The sequence below is a fragment of the Crocodylus siamensis genome, chromosome 3 (genome assembly GCF_052110815.1).
Source record: "Crocodylus siamensis isolate JL-2025a chromosome 3, ASM5211081v1, whole genome shotgun sequence".
Taxonomy (NCBI): domain Eukaryota; kingdom Metazoa; phylum Chordata; order Crocodylia; family Crocodylidae; genus Crocodylus; species Crocodylus siamensis.
In genome coordinates this window covers 129,908,232-129,926,551 of record NC_143397.1, presented here as the reverse complement: position 1 = coordinate 129,926,551, position 18,320 = coordinate 129,908,232, and the positions used below count along the sequence as shown (strand labels likewise).

Sequence of the window (18,320 nt, the reverse complement as noted above, 5' to 3'; positions counted from 1 at the left end):
AAACAAGAATGTTGCAAGCAACAGGAGGGCCAGTTTGGGTTGTATGGTGCATATGGTGCCCACACTAGACTGGCCCAGTCCACTGGCTTTGATGTGTGGGGCCAGTCTCTGGGCCTGATCCAGCCTGGAAACAAGCCCCACAACCCTCATCCACCCTCCCGGGCCGGATGAATTTCACACCTGTACTTAAAAGCACCATAGGAAGGTTGAATCCTAGCTTTATACAACCTTACAGGTAGAGCCCTGAGTTCTGACTGAAGCCTATGGGGTGTTGATTTCTCCTCCATCCTGTCAGGCAAATGGATACCTATTGTAGATGATGAGAGGAAAATCAGAGTTTTTAATGCCCACATAAAAAGGGCTAACTTGAGCTGTGTAACCCAGTTCATTTTCTGTCTCTAATGCCCCATCTACATGTTACACCCAAGATGTGTTTAACCATTTAATCATGTCTTAACTTGTGCCCCAGCCACATATTCAGTCAATTAATAGTGTCATAAAACGAGGAATAAGCCACAAAGTCATTCCACAAAAATTCTGTAATAATTTTGTGGTTCATTCTTGTCACACCATTATAGGCACAGAATGTGACAGAAGTGACAGTTTTCACCCGATCTAGCCACAGAAAGTAGTCTGTAGCTGTGACCAAACACAAATGCATAGCCGCAAACAGCTTAAAAAATGCCCAGTCGAGCAAAAATCTGAACCTTCATTGCATGAGAGCTCAGATGAAGACGTTTCAAAATAGAGCATCTTTTGTAACTTGTGTCTATGCTGCCTGACAGCCTGTCAGTGTTTTCAGAATGGGAGGACAGAAAGGGAACAGAAGGAATTTGGTATGAGGATTTTGTTACCCATCGGAGTGTGGGTTAGGTGTATTGGAGCCCCTCTCCAGGTGGGAGGGCTCCAATTCAGTTACCCTACCCTCCAGCGCTAGTTGGGAAACCCCTAGAACCAGTTCTTTCTGCTCCCTTTCCCCTTCCATTCTGAAAACAGCACAGGCTAGGATGTAGGAGGTCATTGCTAGGGGAAACTGGCTGCAGAATCCCAGCCAGCAGCTACTTTCCCCTCCCTTCTGGACCCAACAGTGAACTTCTGTTTAGTCCAGGGGATTGTTATAACTCAGAATACTTCCTCAAAACATTCTTAGTTATAGTGGGGTGTCTAGGTGCTCCCCTGTGGATGGGAGCCATGTGTGGCCATGGCTGCAGAACTTGCAAAATGTGGGGCACTCATCAGCTGTGAGACTCATAGCTGCAGCACTACATTGGGTACTGACAGGGCTGCAAGCCTTATTGCCTGTGGGAATTTCAGCCATGGGAGCTTGCTATTCGCTGGTGCAGGGGGAGTCCAGGATTGGAATCCTCCCCCTCTTCTTCCCCTGCCTCTACCAGCAATAAGGCATGATTGGATCTGATGCTGGATCCCACAGTTGTGCTTTTTGCCATGCATGTGTGGCATGGCAGGAGGCATGATTATGTTGATTGTGCATCGGAGCCTATCATGCCCTTACCTGAACATCTAGAGGAGGCCTAACTGGTAGAACTGCCTTTCTGTGTTGCTGAGCTGTACTTTTGAAGTGACTTCAGGTGCTCTTCATCAAATATTCTCTTAGTCTTAATCTTAATTTAGCTGGATATTTCTAGTAGTTTTCTCAAGTAGTTTTCTCAAGTGGCCTTTTAAAAATTGTTCTTACTCTCTTCTTACTCTTTTCCAGAGCACACTCTATAGATAAGCCCAATGTGGTCCACCAAAAAGACAAAATGAGATGTTAGTTTCAGTGCAAGGAAGTAATAAAACTAACTAGAAAAACAAAAAGATACCACAGTGCATTCACAGAGTAGGTACTTTCACAGAGTAGGTGCTCTCATTTTCATTGTGACATGCAAGGGCAACCTGACTGAGCTCACAGAATTTGAAATTAGAATATATAACCATAGGCAAGATTTTTCAATTGGTGAAAACTGGCTTAATTGCAGTGAGTTCAATGCAATCCTGCTGATTTACACCAGATAAAGATTTGGCCACTGTACAAAGCGCGGACGGAGTAAAGAAAATAAACAATACTGCATCTGTTGGCAATGTTTTCTTTTTTGGCATCGCCTTTATTTTTATTCTTCTAGACAAACCCTAATGCTTTAGTAAATTTAAATCTAAATATCGTTTTGTTTTTGCATTTAATAGTTGTAGGTCAAATCACTTTTCATTAGGCTTGTAAGATGCTATGTGAAGAGATTCCATGTACCCTAAGGTAACAGTTTCGGTTGTTTATATCTACTGTACACTTCCCCCAACATGATTTTAAATTTGTATCCTCTTGTAATTAAATATAAAAAAAACCCTGCATCCTGTGTGTTGGTGGCATAGAGGTGATTTAATCACTCAGAGACTCAACAATTAAAGTTGTTCAAAGATGAGTAGTTAGCAAAACTGAAAATGTTAAGAGCCTTAGTTTTTTATCTTTCCTTTTCTGGTCTTCATTAGAGAATGGAAAACTTCAAAGGGGAGTAAGAAAAAAATCTTTAAGTGCTTTCATGTTCTGGGATGGATGGAGAGACAGACAGATAACTAGATATGGCATTTTCTTGCAGAGAAAGAGAAACTGAGAAATAAAAACCTCCAAACATTACTCTGCAGAGGAATGAGGTGACCATGATAAAGTTAGATGCAGAGAACCTGGTTGCTGTCACTTCTTAGTGATCCTAACATGAGGAAATGAGCAAAATACCTGTCTGTCTTGTGTCCCAAAACTGGCATTAGTACTCCATGAAATATCAGTGAGATGATATTTTAGTGAGCAGCATATCAAATTACATTGCAAACATTTAAATTTGTATCTTCTTTGTAGTGGGCTTGGTGAATGGGAGAAATTTTTGTTTACGGTATGCAGTACTCTGCATAAATCCAGTGAGCCAAGTATTGTATTTTGTACAATGCATTGTGTGGTAAGCTTACCAAGTGCCTGGGTGGACACTAGGGCTGTGTGAAATGGGCTGTATTTGATTTGGATTTGGATTCAGCCCAAATCGGGGGCAATGTTTCAATTCGTTGTTTTGGACTGCTGTTTACAAGTTGAGTCGGCCAAATCTGAATCTCAAGATTTGATGCAGATTTGGAGAAACAGAGATTCGGCCATATACACAGCTTTAAATGTTTTTTCTACATGCTTCAAGGTACCAGGCACGGCTTGTGAATGCTGTGATGCTGGGGCAGATGGAGAATCCCACAAGAGTACAGGGGGGCCCCCCTGCATGCTCAGCAGCAAACTCAGAAGTACTTCCAGTCCTCCTGTGCCCCTCTGGCTTGGCAATCGGCCACAGGGAGACCCCGGGTGCCCACCCCAGACCCAGGAGGCACCAGTCACCAAGCCAGGGAGGGTGCAGGGGGGCCCCCCAGTATGCTCCCCAGCAGACCTAGAAGTGGACTGGAAGTGCTTTTGGTCCACTTCCGGGTCTGCTGCCAAGTGCGCTGGGGACACCACCACACTCCTGCAGGATGCTCCATCTGCCCCAGCATCACAGCATTGATGAGCCGCCTGGTACCTTAAGGTACGTAGAAAAAACATTTAAAGCTGTGTTTATGTCCAAATTACCTAATGTTTCTGAATCTCTCCGCATTGATTCGGGGGGGTCTGATTTGATTCGGAGAGATTAAAGGGTCCCCTGATTCGATTTGGATTTAGAGATTCAGTCACCAAATCGGGCCGAATCTCTGCCAAATCAAATCAAGGACCGAAGCTTCATATAGTCCTAGTGAACACCCTTATGCATGCTGAGATGCTTGAGATGGGCTGCCTCCTCGATTGGGAAACAGCATAGCTGTGTTCATGTAGTGCTGAGGGTGGGTTAATTATATGTAGGGCAGGTTAATTGGTGCTATCACTGAGCAGTGCTAACTAGACAACTTCAAGAACCAGTCAGACCCACAAGCACTGTTTCCAGTTACGGAGTCAGCCCACCTGAAGCAGCTCAGCATCCAGGCGAGCATCCTTCCTGAACATGGTAAATATATCACGTAGAGACGGTCTTGATCTCACCCATGTAATCTTACTGAAGCCAGAGAAGTTTCTATGGTATAAATGAGAGCAGAATTGGATCCAATTTACTAAACTGGTATTGAGTGTTGTCTGCTTGTGGGTGAGGGGAGTACAATGACTGGTATTAGTCTGAATCTTCCTAAGAATTCCTAAGAATAGTAGCTTTTCTTCTTCTTCCATAATTTGGTAAGTCAAGGCCACTCATGATTGCAATGTTTTTTATATCACAGTGGGGGTTAAATTAACCTAGCATATGTAAATTGGTTACTAAATGTTTTAAAAACAAAATATTCAATTCTTCCTTCTAAACCTGTGTTACTATTTAGATTAGGTTTCCTGATAATGAAATTGGGTATCTGCATGTTGCCAAAAGTTTTGATGTTATAATACATTGTATTTTTTTATGGTATCAATCGATGCCATAAAGCTGACCTGTCCAGCATGTTGGCCGAGAAGTACTAATCAATAAACCAAATGTCATTTGGCAAAGGATAACCTGCCACTTTTCTTTCATGCAGCCCATATCAGTGAAGATTTTTCAGACTCCATAATGCCTGTCAGCTTCACTAAAACACATGACTTTTGCAAGGAGGTTGAAGATGAAGTGATTCCTTCGTATATTGTACAGTTTGAGAAAGATGTTCAGGATGACATAATTATGCTTGGCAGCTTTTCACCGGAACAGGTCAGAGTTAGGAACCATAAGACAATTTCATCTTTTGGTGCATAACATGTTGTTGACTTGTCAGCCTTATACACCAGTGATAGCCAGTGATAAATATACTGAAAAGATAAAAGAATATTGTCTCTCATCACTGGAATTTTTTTAAACTAAGAGTAGTAGGCATACCCTTATTTCTATTTTAGTATGAGTAAAATGAGATCTTGATTGCTGCTTCTTTCCTGAATAATGAAGTGTCTGTAGCTACTCCATAGTTAAGCCTGAAAGTGAATTTGATTCATAAACCAATTCCTTTCCCCAGAAGCTTGAGAAAAGCATGTTATAGTTGTTTAAAATGTGTAAGTTAAATTTGGGGACAAGGAAGATTTGAGCAAGAGATTAATTGGACAAAGGGGTTTTAAATTATAAAACTGAAGTGTTCATTTTCATCCAGAAAATGCTCCTGGTTTTCTTTTGCTGTTTTGTAGCCAAATGAGAGAGACAATGAAAGAGAAATTGGGTTATGGATTCACATTGTCAAAGTGGAGGCTTCAAAAGCAAAATGGTAGTTGTTAGTCACTGAACATACCATTTTGCCTCTGAAAATCTCACCCCAAGTCTGGTGCATGGGAGCAAAGATTAATTGATTAATATATCATTTTTAATTAGTAACACGAGAATGGCTCATTGGCTCTGATGCGCTTAAAATAGGCTGCCAAATGACTAATGGTGACCTAAGCTTTTATTTTTAAAAAGTAAGTCTCTAGATCTTTTCATTGCAGAAATAGATCTCCACAATTAAATTTATTGGATTAATCAATTTGGTGAAGGAAATGCCTCACTGCTCTGCTGTCTGTCTCCAACTCCCTTGCTAACTCCTTTATCACTTTTTCTGCTTATTCTTAAATTGCTTTTCCCCTATACAGTGAAACTTAGGAGGTGCATAGAAGGGGCAAACAAAATCTGGGACTGTGGAGCATGGAGAAAAGGGGACATGGATGATGTCTACTATGTAGGGGAATAATTGAATTGAGAGCAAGAGAGGACATGGCTACAGGGAGCCCGTTAGCAGAACAGGGAGTGTTGTGGCTTTCCTAGACCATTGGATGTCTCCACATTATGGAGACTTCATTAGTTGTATTGGCATAACTCCTAACACCTTACGTAACTCACAGGGAACCTTATTTCATCTTGAAAAGTCTAAATAGTTGATTACCCCTCTAAAGACAATCCTGATTAGCAGTAGGTTCAAGAACCTGACAAATCTATTTATGGGTATTCTTTTTTACCATTCAGGTTTCTAAGCTTTCTGAGGTGGATTGAGGGACATTCATAATCTTATAAGTGTCATGGGAGCTCACACAACACTAGGCATCTTCAAGATAGGCCCAAGGGAGTCTCTGAGAGCCTCTTAAGGCTTGCAGAGGTACATATTGAGGTGATACATGACAAGGCACCTATCTGTTGTTATCTTGTGTATAGACAACTATACTTTTAAGTGACAGCTTTGAAGAAAGTGGAGCTGTAGGAGACCAAGTTCTGTTTCACAGGGACAGTTAGAAGTGGTCAATGAATAAACAGGATTTCTTTTAACCATTGAGGGAGCATCCATACATTCAAGCATGTGCGTTTGCAGCAGCTCTAATAGAAGTGATGCAATTTTGAGCTGGGGCTTTTTGCCTTAGTGCACGTGCTCAGATATGCACTTTGTTGTGGAGCAAATTGTGCCACTTGGGGCAAAATAACCCTGCCTGGCTCCTCCTGGATCTGTAGCCAGGGGTAGCTAGAGCCTGGGGCCAGCACCAGTACTGTCCCCAGCGGTATGAAAACCTGCCCTGTCCTGGCCCCATCAGTACAAAAAGCTGTCCTGGCTACTAGCCCTCAGGAGCTCCTGGGGGTGGCTGGGACCTCCTGGAGCTATCATGCTGGGAGGGCCTATCTTTTGCTCTCCTTTCCATGGACCAGGAGAAGGTGTTTGACAGAGTGGAACACAGGTATCTCATAGGCATGCTGCAGGCCTTTGGCTTTGGGCCCCGCTTTGTGTGGGCTCTCTAGGCGCTGTACACCTCTGCAGAATATTTGATCAAGCTCAAATGGACTGTGACAGAGCCCACCCCATTCAGGAGAGGGGTGCATCAAGGCTGCCTTCTGTTGGGCCAGCTGTATGCCTTGGCCCTGGAGCCCTTCCTCATTCTCCAGTGGAAGTGGGTGGTGGGGTTGATTCTCTGGGAGCTGGCAGTGTGGCTGGTCCTGTTAGTGTATGCTTCTTATGGTCCAGGACTCAGGTGTCCTGGCACAGGTGGAGGCCTGCTAGGCATTGTACTCAGCAGCCTGCTCTGCCTGGGTCAAATGGGTCAAGAGCTTTGGCCTGGCAGTGGGTGATGGGTGGCAGGTGGGCTCACTCCCACCTGTGCTCCATGGGATCTGCTGGAGCATGGGCTCACTGCTCTACTTGAGGTCTACCTGTCCCCCACAGACCTCTCCCCACCAGAGAACTGCTGGAGGCAAGGGTGGTGGAGCAGCTTCAGGCATGGGCAGGGCTTTTGAGATGACGCTCCCTGTGTAGAAGAGTGCTGGTGCTGAACCAGCTAGTCCTGTCCATGCTCTGGCACTGCTTATACACCATGCCTGTGCCCCCTGAGGTCCTGGTGGGACTCCAGAGATGGGCGCTGGAGTTTTTCTGGCCAGGAAGGCACTGGGTTGCTGCAGAGGTCTTGAGTCTCCCCTTGCAGGAGTCTACCTGTGCAGCCAGGTCCTGGGGTTCAGCCTTCAGGCCCTGCAGCAACTGCTATACATTGTTGGTAGCCACATGGCATGGGACTACCTGGGGCGGAGTTTCCTTTGCCACTTTTGGGGGCTTCAATATGACTGGTAGTGCCTCAGCCTGTGGGGGTTCTCCCTGCAGGACCTGCGAGGACTGCCAGATTTCTACCAGAACCTCCTCTGGGCCTGGAGGCCGGTCTTGACCTCCAGGTCCCCCGCAGTTGCCCGGGGTGCCAACCTGCTCATCAAGCCCTTCCTCCAGAACCCCAACGGGGAGGTGTTGATGGCAGAGGTGCCCCAATTGTGACAGAGGTTGATCCTGACTGGTGTCACCCACATTGGAGACCTCCTGGACTATGATAGGTGGGAGTGGGTGTACCCTGCTGCACTGGTCCGGTGCATGGGTCTACCCAAGACACGTGCAACCTGCCATCTGGTCCGGGAGATGAAATCTGCCCTTTGTCCCAATGCCTTTGCCTTTGTTGACCAGGCCCTGTGTGGTGGCAGTCCCCACCCCTCCATGTCTTCCAGCCCACAAGAGCTTGCCATGGGGCCAGCTTGTTATGGAGCCCACCATTGTGTGCGTCAGGCTGGAGCCCCTCCATCTCCACCTCCAGAACCTCCTCTTGAGGTTCTAGTTGAATTTCACCCTCCACCTTTTTGTTTTTGGTCACCCCATCTGCAACCCCACCAAATCCCGGAACCTCCTGGTCAACCTCCTCCTGCCTTTGGCCAAGTGGGTCCTGTACTTGACCGGGAAGGAGGCTTTGGCTGGGGATGTTCTCAGAGACTGTAGGGCCACTTTCCTCTCCCTTGTCCGTGTATGTTTATGGGCAGAGCACCAGTGGGCAGCCCCTTGGATGCCTTTGAGGATGGCCTGGGGGGCTCTGCTTGGTGTCCCCCCTGGAGAACTTCTTTTCACATTTTGAACCTTTCATTCCCACATCACTCCTACCCTTTTCTTCCTTAGTTGTCCCACCAAAAAAAACTACAACCCTCCCACAAAATTATCAGTTGTATCTTTCAAACTCTGGTCCTACACAGAGCTATTAGTTAACTAGGTGGGCCTTAAGGCTCATGATCTCTGGAAGATACAAATAGACAGGAGCTCCTGGGGCCCGGCCAAATGGTGTCTGGGGACACTACCCCTTGTGCCAACTGTACTGCTGCAGCAGTATCCCAAATCTATTTTTAAAAATACCTGAACATCTATGTTCTTCCACAATTAAAACAAAAGACCACTCTACACACACACACACACACACACACACACACACACACACACACACACACACACACACACACACACACACACACACCCCTCCCCTAGAGAGAGAGAGGGATCAATCAGTTGAGCAATGCTTTATTGGTATATTTACAATGTTAAAGCAATCTGGAAGCCTACCAGTGTCTCCATCATCATGATAAAATAAATTCTAAATACCTATATGTGTTGATGTATGCTTTTGGTTTTCTTTGCACATGATGGGTGTGTGATGTGAGGGATATGGTGTTTGCCGGAAGGGGTGTAGGGGAAGGTGTGTGTGTGTGTGTGGAGGGATGCAGATTGGGGTGTGGGTAGGTATGGGGCAATTGCTGGGGCAACTGTGGGTGTGGGGGTGCTGCTTACGAGGGGTGGGTCCCCCGGCACCTAAAGGGTGCAGTCCCACCACACAGCACATGGAATGCTCCCCTCTTCAGGGCCCCAGCTCCCCCCTGGAGGGCCACAGCCCCCCTGTGCAGGGTCCCAGGCACCCTGCAGGGTCACAGCCCCCCAGCACAGGGCCCATAACTTACCTTTTGTATCAGCAGTGGGAGTGGGGTGCTCTGAGCCCGCTGCTGCTAGCTCCCAGCTCTTGGGGACTGCATGCCAAGCCCAGCTGGGTTCTGCTAGCCTTGAGGCTTCTCTGCCACCATGGCAACAGGACCTGGCATGGCACACGGGGACCTCATGCCAAGCCTAACTAGGTTCTGCAGGTCCTGCCGGCCCTGCAGCTGCTCATGCTACCCAGCCAGGCCAGTCCCATGGCGCAGAGGGACAAGTGGCTTCAGGGCAGGCAGGACCCCGCTGGGCTTGGCATGTGGTCCCCACGTGCTGTCCTCTGGTGGCAGCACTGCCTGCCCTGCTGTGCCTGCAGGGAGGTGGCACATGGCAGGACGTGGTCCAGCCCTGTGCAGCTCACTATTCTGGCTTTGCACCAATGTGGGTCACATGACTCTGGGAGGTGCAGCTCCTGTGCACATCTCCTGGAGCTGTGCAACCTGTTCCAGTGCAAAGCCAGACTAGTGAGCTGCACTGGGCTTGGCCAGGTCCTGACGCATGGCACCAACTTCACTGTAGCTGCTCCCACCCTGCAGCCCTGCATGGTGGCCCCGGACCTGTACACCCAGGGATGTTTGCCCCCGCGACTCCCCACACCTCCTTGACATCCTCCTCTACTCCAAATAGACCCCCAAACAGCCCCATCCACTCCTGATACTTCCCTGACATCCCCCTGCCACTCCTCACACCCACTCACTCCCACCAACACCCATAACCCCCTGACCCCAAGTCCCTAACTTACTTTTGACAGTGGAGGGGCAGCAGGAGCACCATGGAGATACCCTTGCCAGAACCCAGAGCATCTCTTCTAGAGGACTGACTCCCATGCTGGTTCCGGGCATGGTCTGGGACCATGTCTTGCCCTGCTATTCTGTGGAACGCTTTTTTTTTTTTTTGACCCCTTGGGGGTCTGATTCTGTCCCTGTGCTGCAAACTTGCAGTGCGGGGAACAGTTTTTTGTTCCCACACGTGCCTCTTGCAGTGTCTCAAAAGGGTTCGAGATGCTGCAAGAGCCATATGCGCGCTTGTCTGGATGTACCTTTTGGGTCAGAATGCTTCCTCAGGGGTTGCAGAAAAGAGGCCAGTCTTCCTGCTAGGATCCTTGGAGATGTGTGTTTGCTCTTTCAAATGTCAGGAAAGCAGTAGGATGAAGGACACTACTTTTTCTAATCCACCTGCTCTTTTCAGCCCCATGTTAAGATTTTATTAACAAAAAAATTTGAATAAGGAATTCCAGCAGTATATGACAGAGGGATTTCATATGAGCTTGGGGGCAACCTCCAGCACTGAGGCAGTGATTGAGGGGAGAATTTTAGATCTAAAAGTGTATAGGTTATAAAGCTAGAAGGGACTTTGATGATGGTTTAACTTTTTGTACTGTACAAACCAAAGAACCACACCCAATAATTTCTGCATCAGATCTATATTGTCTGTTTGTGCTGTTGTCTATCTCTGTAACATCATGAAATACCTTGAGTCCTTCCCTAAAGGCAGGAAACAATTTAATTCAAGTCAATCTACCACAGAAAAAACAATGATGTCTTTTCACTGGTGACCATTAAGAGCTACTTAAATCAATATATTGTACTACATGTGGATTCCAATGCTCCCCTGTCAATTAAGAGAAAAACTATCATATTATTGTTAATGTAACTTGGTAAACTCAATCATAGATTCCTGTAGAGATAAAATGTTGGTGGACATGACAAGAATTGGCATTGCCCAGCAGTGATATATTTTTTAGCATTTCCCTCCATCACTTGCAGACTGTAGGAGCCAGGCACTCTGATGTGATATTTACCTGCGTTTTATTCTCCTTCCTTTCTGTCTCTTTAATTCTATTCCTTCATGCTTCTCCATTTTAGAATCCCATCCCACTCTGGCATTGTATCAGCAATAACATTCGCAACTGAAATTAGCTCAAGTAACTGTTTGGATTGGGAAAGGATAAAAGGCAAAGTTGACTAACAATAGGCTCACTGAAAAATTCAGGCTACTCTGGGGTTGGCCACCAGAAATATTGGAGATCAATAAAATATCTGTGTTCTTACTTTCCATAAGTTCCACTTCATGATGCTCTTACTGTCTCCCACAGAAAGGCATAAAGTGCTTTTGTAAATCATCAGATTATCAACCAAAAATCCTGTAGTCACTGTTATTCAGACATTTAGTTATGCAAAAGACTGTTCACTGTTTTCTTTAATGTACAGTCTTCCTCATTTCTTGCTGTACAGTCATAAACTTCATAGATGCAGTCCTGAGGCCACTTACTCCTTTCAGATAGATGTGCTACAATTTCTTGAAAGCAGATGCCAACAAATGCACAGCACTTGCAACTTTTGTTAGTCCTTTGAATCTGTGTTCATTGGTTTAAGGAAAGATCTTTTCCTGTCAATTTCTTCTAACATTATTACTGAAACAGGAAACATACGAGTTCTTCCTTTTAAAACATTATTTTTCCTTCTGTAGGTTTAGAGACTAGCACTTGTACTTTAGCCAACATAATTTACGATTAGCTAATTTAATCCAAATGACATAACGTAAGTGAGCCTGAAACAAACTTCTACCCAGTTTGCCTTTAAGTGTAACAAAGTATTTCTAAACATTTTCCAGACTGAATAATTAACCCCAAGGCTGAGCAAATGAGCAGAAGAGATTGCTCCCACACATTCCTTTGCATTAACAAAAGGAAAATAAAAATATGGCAGCCCATGGGTTAAAAATACCAAGCAAAGGTTTGAATTGAATTTTACAAGCAAGATTGTGAGATACAGTAGAGTTGGTACTGTTTCCTTTTATGCTGCCAAAAACTCCCTCCAATGAACCATCTGATTTATAGTAGAGTTTTGCTAGCAACAGCTGTGGCAAAAGACTATGTTTCAGCTATATGTCCTTTAGTTCATTGTATTTCTTTGCCTATTCATAGGTTCAAAATTGATTGTGTATTTTGTTAAAAAAACCCAAACCTCCAAAAACTTTTTTCTTTGCACAATATCACTGATGTGGCAGAGGTATTCCTGACACTCTTGAATTGGTTGTATGAGGTTTTAACTCTGCAATGTTAAGTTACACAATTATGGCATCTTCTACTTTAAAAATACAAGAGTTAGCAATGTCTCCAGCTCAGCAAAAAGTATGGCAAGGGAGTGTCTGATAATGTCCTTTTAAGATAGGGATGATACTGCTAAACCTATTTGCGAATGTTTAATTTGGACTAAAATACTGTTTCCTGTGGCCCAATGTGTAGCCTTACTGACTTCTTTTAAAAGAGTCCTAATGAAATTTGTTTCTAATGAGGAAAAATAAACTGCACCGAGGGAAAATCATCCTAGTAAGATAGTATTGGGGTCAAAGCCTAGCTAGAGTACAACCCAGGCAGGATGTAGGAAAGTGTTGCAGAAAGACATCTATAGCAAACAAGGAAAGTCTGTCCCCAAATAAATCGGGCTAGTCCTTACTGGTTGCTGAGAAGGATGGAGAAGAATGTGGATAAACAGCATTTGCTCAGAATCTTTGCACAGAGGCTTCCTTCCCCATGCACCGTGTCTGGGAGTGTGGGCAAGACTATTAACCCTCACTGAACTGGGTATGTGGGAGGAGATGGGACCTGATGTGACCTGAGTAGGCTTCCTCAGGGGATACCTGTTCTGATATAAATGTAAATGATGTGTCAATGGGCCATTTCTAGGGTTTCCAGTCACTCCTGCTGTCAGTCATTGTGCCTTATTCAGGCTTATGTAGGATTTGCTCTTAGAAGAGATGAACAGGAAAGTAGTTATAAAGTCCAGCCACTGACCAACAAGATCTTGAAGGTTCTAGGAAAATATATCAGACTTCAAGGATGGGCAAAGTCCAGTTTATGGGCTGGATTGGGCCCACAGTGGACTCCATTTTCCAGCAGCCCCTGTCCATGCCACTGCAGTCAGTTTCCTTGAAGATCTCAGGAGCATCGGGCTGTGACAGTGCAGGGCCAGGGTTTCCAAGGAGACTGGCTCAAACAGCACTGGTGGGACATGCAACTGGGGGGGTGGGGGTCTGCTCCAGAGTGGGGGCCAGGATCTGATGGCGGTGACAGCATGGGCCAAAGCTGGAGCAGAGCTGTGATCTGCTGCCTGCATGCCCCAAGCAGGAGCATGCAGACAGCAGATCGCAGTTTTGCCTTGGTGGGGTGTGCAGGCAGCAGATTACAGCTTGACCCTGGCTCTGGAGCATGCTGTCACTGCCACAAGTTCCCGGCCACAGCCCTGGAGCAGATCTCCACCCAGCTACATGCCCTGCCAGGACTGCTTGGGCCAGTCTCCATGGAAACCCTGACCCCGCACTGTCATGGCCCTGCTGCTCGTGGGTTCTCCATGGAAACTGGCCAAGTACTTAAATGCACAAAAGTCTTCTTCTACATAAGAAGTCAAAGGGTCGCCCTTCTGTGTGATCCAACAATGAAATCCTGACTCTCCAAGACACTTAGGTGCTCCCTCAATAAAAATGATGTAAGCAACCATGAATCCAGTGCAGTAAATGGGCCCAGATTTGCAAACAAAATTACACTATACTCAAGTTTTTTTTCAGGGCTTAAACTGAAAGACAAATTTTTAACAAATATGAGGTAAAATCCTATCCCCACTAAAGTCAGGACAAATTGTGCTATTTTCAAGAGGAATGGATTTCATCCTTTTTTATTTCTGAAAACAAAATGGAGTTTATCCTCTCTACCCCTCCACCATTTTTTGTGGGGGGGAGGGGGAGACAACCACTGGATTCATGGTTGCTTACATCATTTTTATTGAGACAGCACCTACCTGTCTTTCATTGTTGGATAACATAGAATGGCACTCCTTTGACTTCTTATGTGGAAGAAGTCTTTTGTGCATTTAAGCACTTGGTAGGATCAGATACTTGAATTCTTCCCAAAGCTGAAACTAAGTTGAAGTTTTTTGTAACTATTCAAATATTTACATTACTGTGATATTCAAGAAAATCATTTTCCATTTTTCCAGCTAGTGCAGTTCAAGAACACACTGGGTAGCTTATTCCACTGATCTTTCTAAGATGATAATATGGTATCCATTAATCTAATAAAGTGATTCTCAATCAGGGTGCCATAGCACCCTGGTGTACCATAAAATCCCTTCAATGAGATTACAGGGTGCTGTTGAGTATTAGCCCTGTTAGGTGTGCAAACACCTACACATGATTCACAAGGTAAACCAAGATATTTCAAATAGGACTCCAGTGTCAGAAACATTGTAACCTGTTGTGGTCTCCCTCAGTTCTTTGCAACAGAAGAATTTCTCTATTTTTTCCATAGCCAAGAAAAAGTGAAATCTAAAAGATGGAATTTGAGGGGTGCCGCAATTCTGAAAAAGTTGAGAACCACTGCTTTAATATCTAGTACTTGACAACTATTTAATACACATCTCCTCACAACACCATTTTAGGGTAGGGCAGTGCTAATATCCCCATTTTGTAGGTGGGGGATTAAACTACAGGAAGACAAAGGGCCTTATTACACAGTAATTTTAGACAGCTTTTGCAGCTCTTAACCCCTGGATTGGCTGTACGTTAGGACCTTTTAAGTGGCTTAAAGCACTCATCATTCATTTTAAAGTTATGGCACTCCAGGGCAGGATTATCTCTAATTTGCCTAATTTTTCTCCTCTTCTGCCAAATTGAAGTCCTCCAGCCTCCCAGCATGCAGTGGCACCTCCTGAATCAAGGCAGGGACTCCAGGGGGCAGTGGGGCTGGAGTGCCCAGATGCCATGGTTTCTCTCAGATCAGCTCGTGGCTCTGAATACCCAGGCTGAACTCAGGCTGCAGTGCCTATTGGAAGGTAGTAGGCTGGTGCTTACCCCTCCCACTGACCCACAGTTGAACCTGTGCCCAGCCTTGTGCTCCACTGCAGTGCATCCCCCACCCAGTGCCTGCACCCCCAGGACTTGGAAATATGCCCTGATGGGGCTGGGCAGCTGGAGGAGGATGAAGCTCGGTGGCTACAGTGCAGCAGCCTGAGGTCAGTTCTTGCTGACCCTGCATATTGCCAGACTGTGTGGGTTTGAGCCGCTGTCTCCCCCCACCCGACTCACCTGGCAGTGGCTGCAGTTGGCAGGTGCCTGAAGCCCCTGAACCCTCCGGGACCTAGGGGTACAGGAACTGGACTTCCCTCCCCTGCTGGGCTTGGGAGGCAGCTGTGAGTGGAACAGTCTCTGCCTGCTTTGTACAGTCCCAGCCTGGATGGGCAGGACTGAGCTCTATGCTCTGTGCCTGGAGCCACCCAGCTGTTATGGGGGGGTCAGGGGCTTCAGGCACCTTCCAAATATGGCTGCTGCTGGGTGAGCCAAGCAGAGGGATCTGGCAACTGGACCGTGCACAGCCTGGTGAATCATGGGGTCAGCGGGAACTGGCCTTGGGCTGCTGTGCTGCAGCCACTGAGCTCCACCCTGCTCCAGCTACCCATCTCCAGTGGGACATGTGAATGAGTCTTGGGGGCTCAATCTTTTATTTATTTTTTTTTCTTTTTGGGAGCTCTCCTCCCTGCACTGCTGTTGACTGGGCACTGCCTCCACTCTGAGGAACCCAATCCCTGGCAGAGCTCAGGCAATGCTCATCCAGGTTGCAGCCTGGGTGGGGGTGGCATGGTGCAGTGGGCTCCAGGGAAAAAAAGGATCAGGCCCCTCAGAGCTCAAGTAGTGAGCCATTCTTGCCCCAAGCTCCTAGTCCTAGTCCTGCTTACCAAGCCTCTAGTGTCAAATTACTGCTGTGCTGGTGAAAGATCAATGGTTTTTCACCTTAAGTGCAACTGATCCACTAAACTGAACAACACTAAGCTGATCAACATTTGTTCGGCTTACCATGTGAGGTGCACCAAGGCCCTAAGGTTATGTTACTACCATAGCACTGATGTTCCCAGGGATGCTCCCACTGATGCTTTTGAGCATGCCCCATGCATCCTTTTCCACTTATATGCTCAAGCTGAATATGAGGTGGTAAAGTTGCCCTGGGAACTCCTCTTGTGGTTGTTCTTGAGCCCTCTTTTTCTAGCATACTTAGCAATGGCCATGGTGGGGTTGGGGGCACAGGGAGGGGAGATGCATTTCTGGAGCAAGTTCACTTTATATTCAGGTTTGGACCATGCAAGGCAGAATGGGTAGGCAGGATGCTAGAGAGATTTTCTCCTTGTAGTATAGGCATATCCTATGCAACTTACCCAATTTCACCCAGGAAATCTGTGTTGGAGCCAGAACCTGAATCTAAGTTTTTCATGTTGCAGACCACCATGGTAATTGTAGGATTATCCTCCTTCTAAATCACTGAATGATACTTCCTGTTCTAATAAACCTATTATTGAGAAGGAAAATTTAATTTCTTTCACCTATGTAGACTGATTCCATCTTTTCCCCCCATTGCCAAGTAACTGCAGGAATTTTATCTTCCTCCAGCTGCTTGTCACTTCATGAAACAGTAATTGCTTTGCTTTTACCTTTCATTTTTCATTTTGGAAATGTTGTCCATATTGATATCAGGAGCACTGTAAACTTCAGTTTCTCTGCTTAACATACAGTCTGTAATGTAGCTGGTTGGAAATAAAGTTTTGTTGGAAAATACCAGTCCACTGAGCATGAAAGTTTTTGTTTGAAATATCTTGGGTTCAATTAACTTTCACTGAATCAGAGGCAGGGCTCTAATGGAATCTGGAAACTCCAAGGAGCCAGGAGCTGAGCCCCCAGTTAAGCTTGTGTTCCCAGGGCTTTCTGTCCTGCCAAGTTCATTTGCCAAAGCCAGAGACCCTGCAAGCTTTGAGATTCTAACTCTTAGGCAGCACATCTAATGGTCCATGGTTATGGCAGACCCACCAGAAAGGTACAGTCCAGGATTTAAGGCAGGCAGCCATACCTGGAGGTAGGAGCCTGAGAGCTCTGGGAGCCCCAACTTTCACTGAAGCATGGCTCCTGGTTTCCTGGAAACCCTGAAAACTTCCAGCTGGGGGAAGAGGGTCTCTGTACTTTCAGGCTTCCTGCTGTAGAGGTGAGATTCGTAGCTTGGAACTCCTGGGATGGGGATCTCTGGTACAATCCATGTAGTAGGACCACCAAATAATGAGAGATTCTGACAGTCCCTGAAGCTACCTATTGAAACTGATATTCTTGCTAATTTCATTACTGCTGTTAAAACAACATATGTGTGATTTCTCTGAGCAGCTCTAGGTTTGGGGAACTTCTGTTTTCAGAGAAAGCTTTAGAAAATCATTGATTTTGTTCCACTCTGGGTTGATATCAGAGGTTTTTAAAATAATTTTATCATGATCCAGAAACCTTACTATTTGGCCAGTGCTCATTGGTAAAGTCTCTAAAATCATGTTAAGCTGTATATCAATTTTTTACTAAAAGCTTACCACCCAAAGACTCAAATTTCCTTAAGAACATGAAAAAATGGAATATGAATATAAGCACAGATCTGAAAGAAGCTGTGGAATTTCTATTCTTGGAAGTTTTTAGAGAGTAGATGAGACGAACATTTGTCTGGGATGATTTAGACAGGGACGATCCTGCTTTGAGCAGGGGGTTGCATTTGATGATCTTATGATCTTATTTTTCTCTGATTCAAGAACTATAGAAGTATTTCTAATTTTTAAAAATAATTCCTCATTAAAAGGTTCTTATTACTGTGGTGTCAGCACTTACATGTAGTTTTGCTCTAACTCCTGTTATTCATTGCCACAGGAAGTGGTGGAGGCAAATAGCATAGCCAGGTACAGAAAGGGGCTGGATAAATTCATGGATGACAAATATATTAATGGCTATTGAACCAAATGGTTGGAGATGTTTCATCTGACATCTCTAAACCAGTAATTGTGGATGCCAAGGAGGGTATTGAGTGGATATCTAGATATATCCAGTTCAATTGTTCACTTCTGACACTGTCAGAGACAGGATATTGGGCCGGATGGACTGTAGGCCTGACCCAGAATGGCACATCTTATGTTTTTCGTAGACCCCTTTCATTTCCTTGTGATTCTTTTTAAATGGTGAATCTAAGTTTAAGG

At 45.4% G+C, this 18,320-nt stretch overlaps 1 protein-coding gene across 1 annotated transcript in view; it reads left to right on the top strand.

Moving 5' to 3' along the window:
* Positions 1–18,320, top strand: part of LOC149868802 (uncharacterized) — a 300,950-nt gene that overhangs the window by 43,384 nt on the left and 239,246 nt on the right. The window contains 1 exon segment of the mRNA XM_090037671.1: positions 4,565–4,721. Within this exon segment, the coding sequence (XP_089893797.1) occupies positions 4,565–4,721 (157 nt within the window).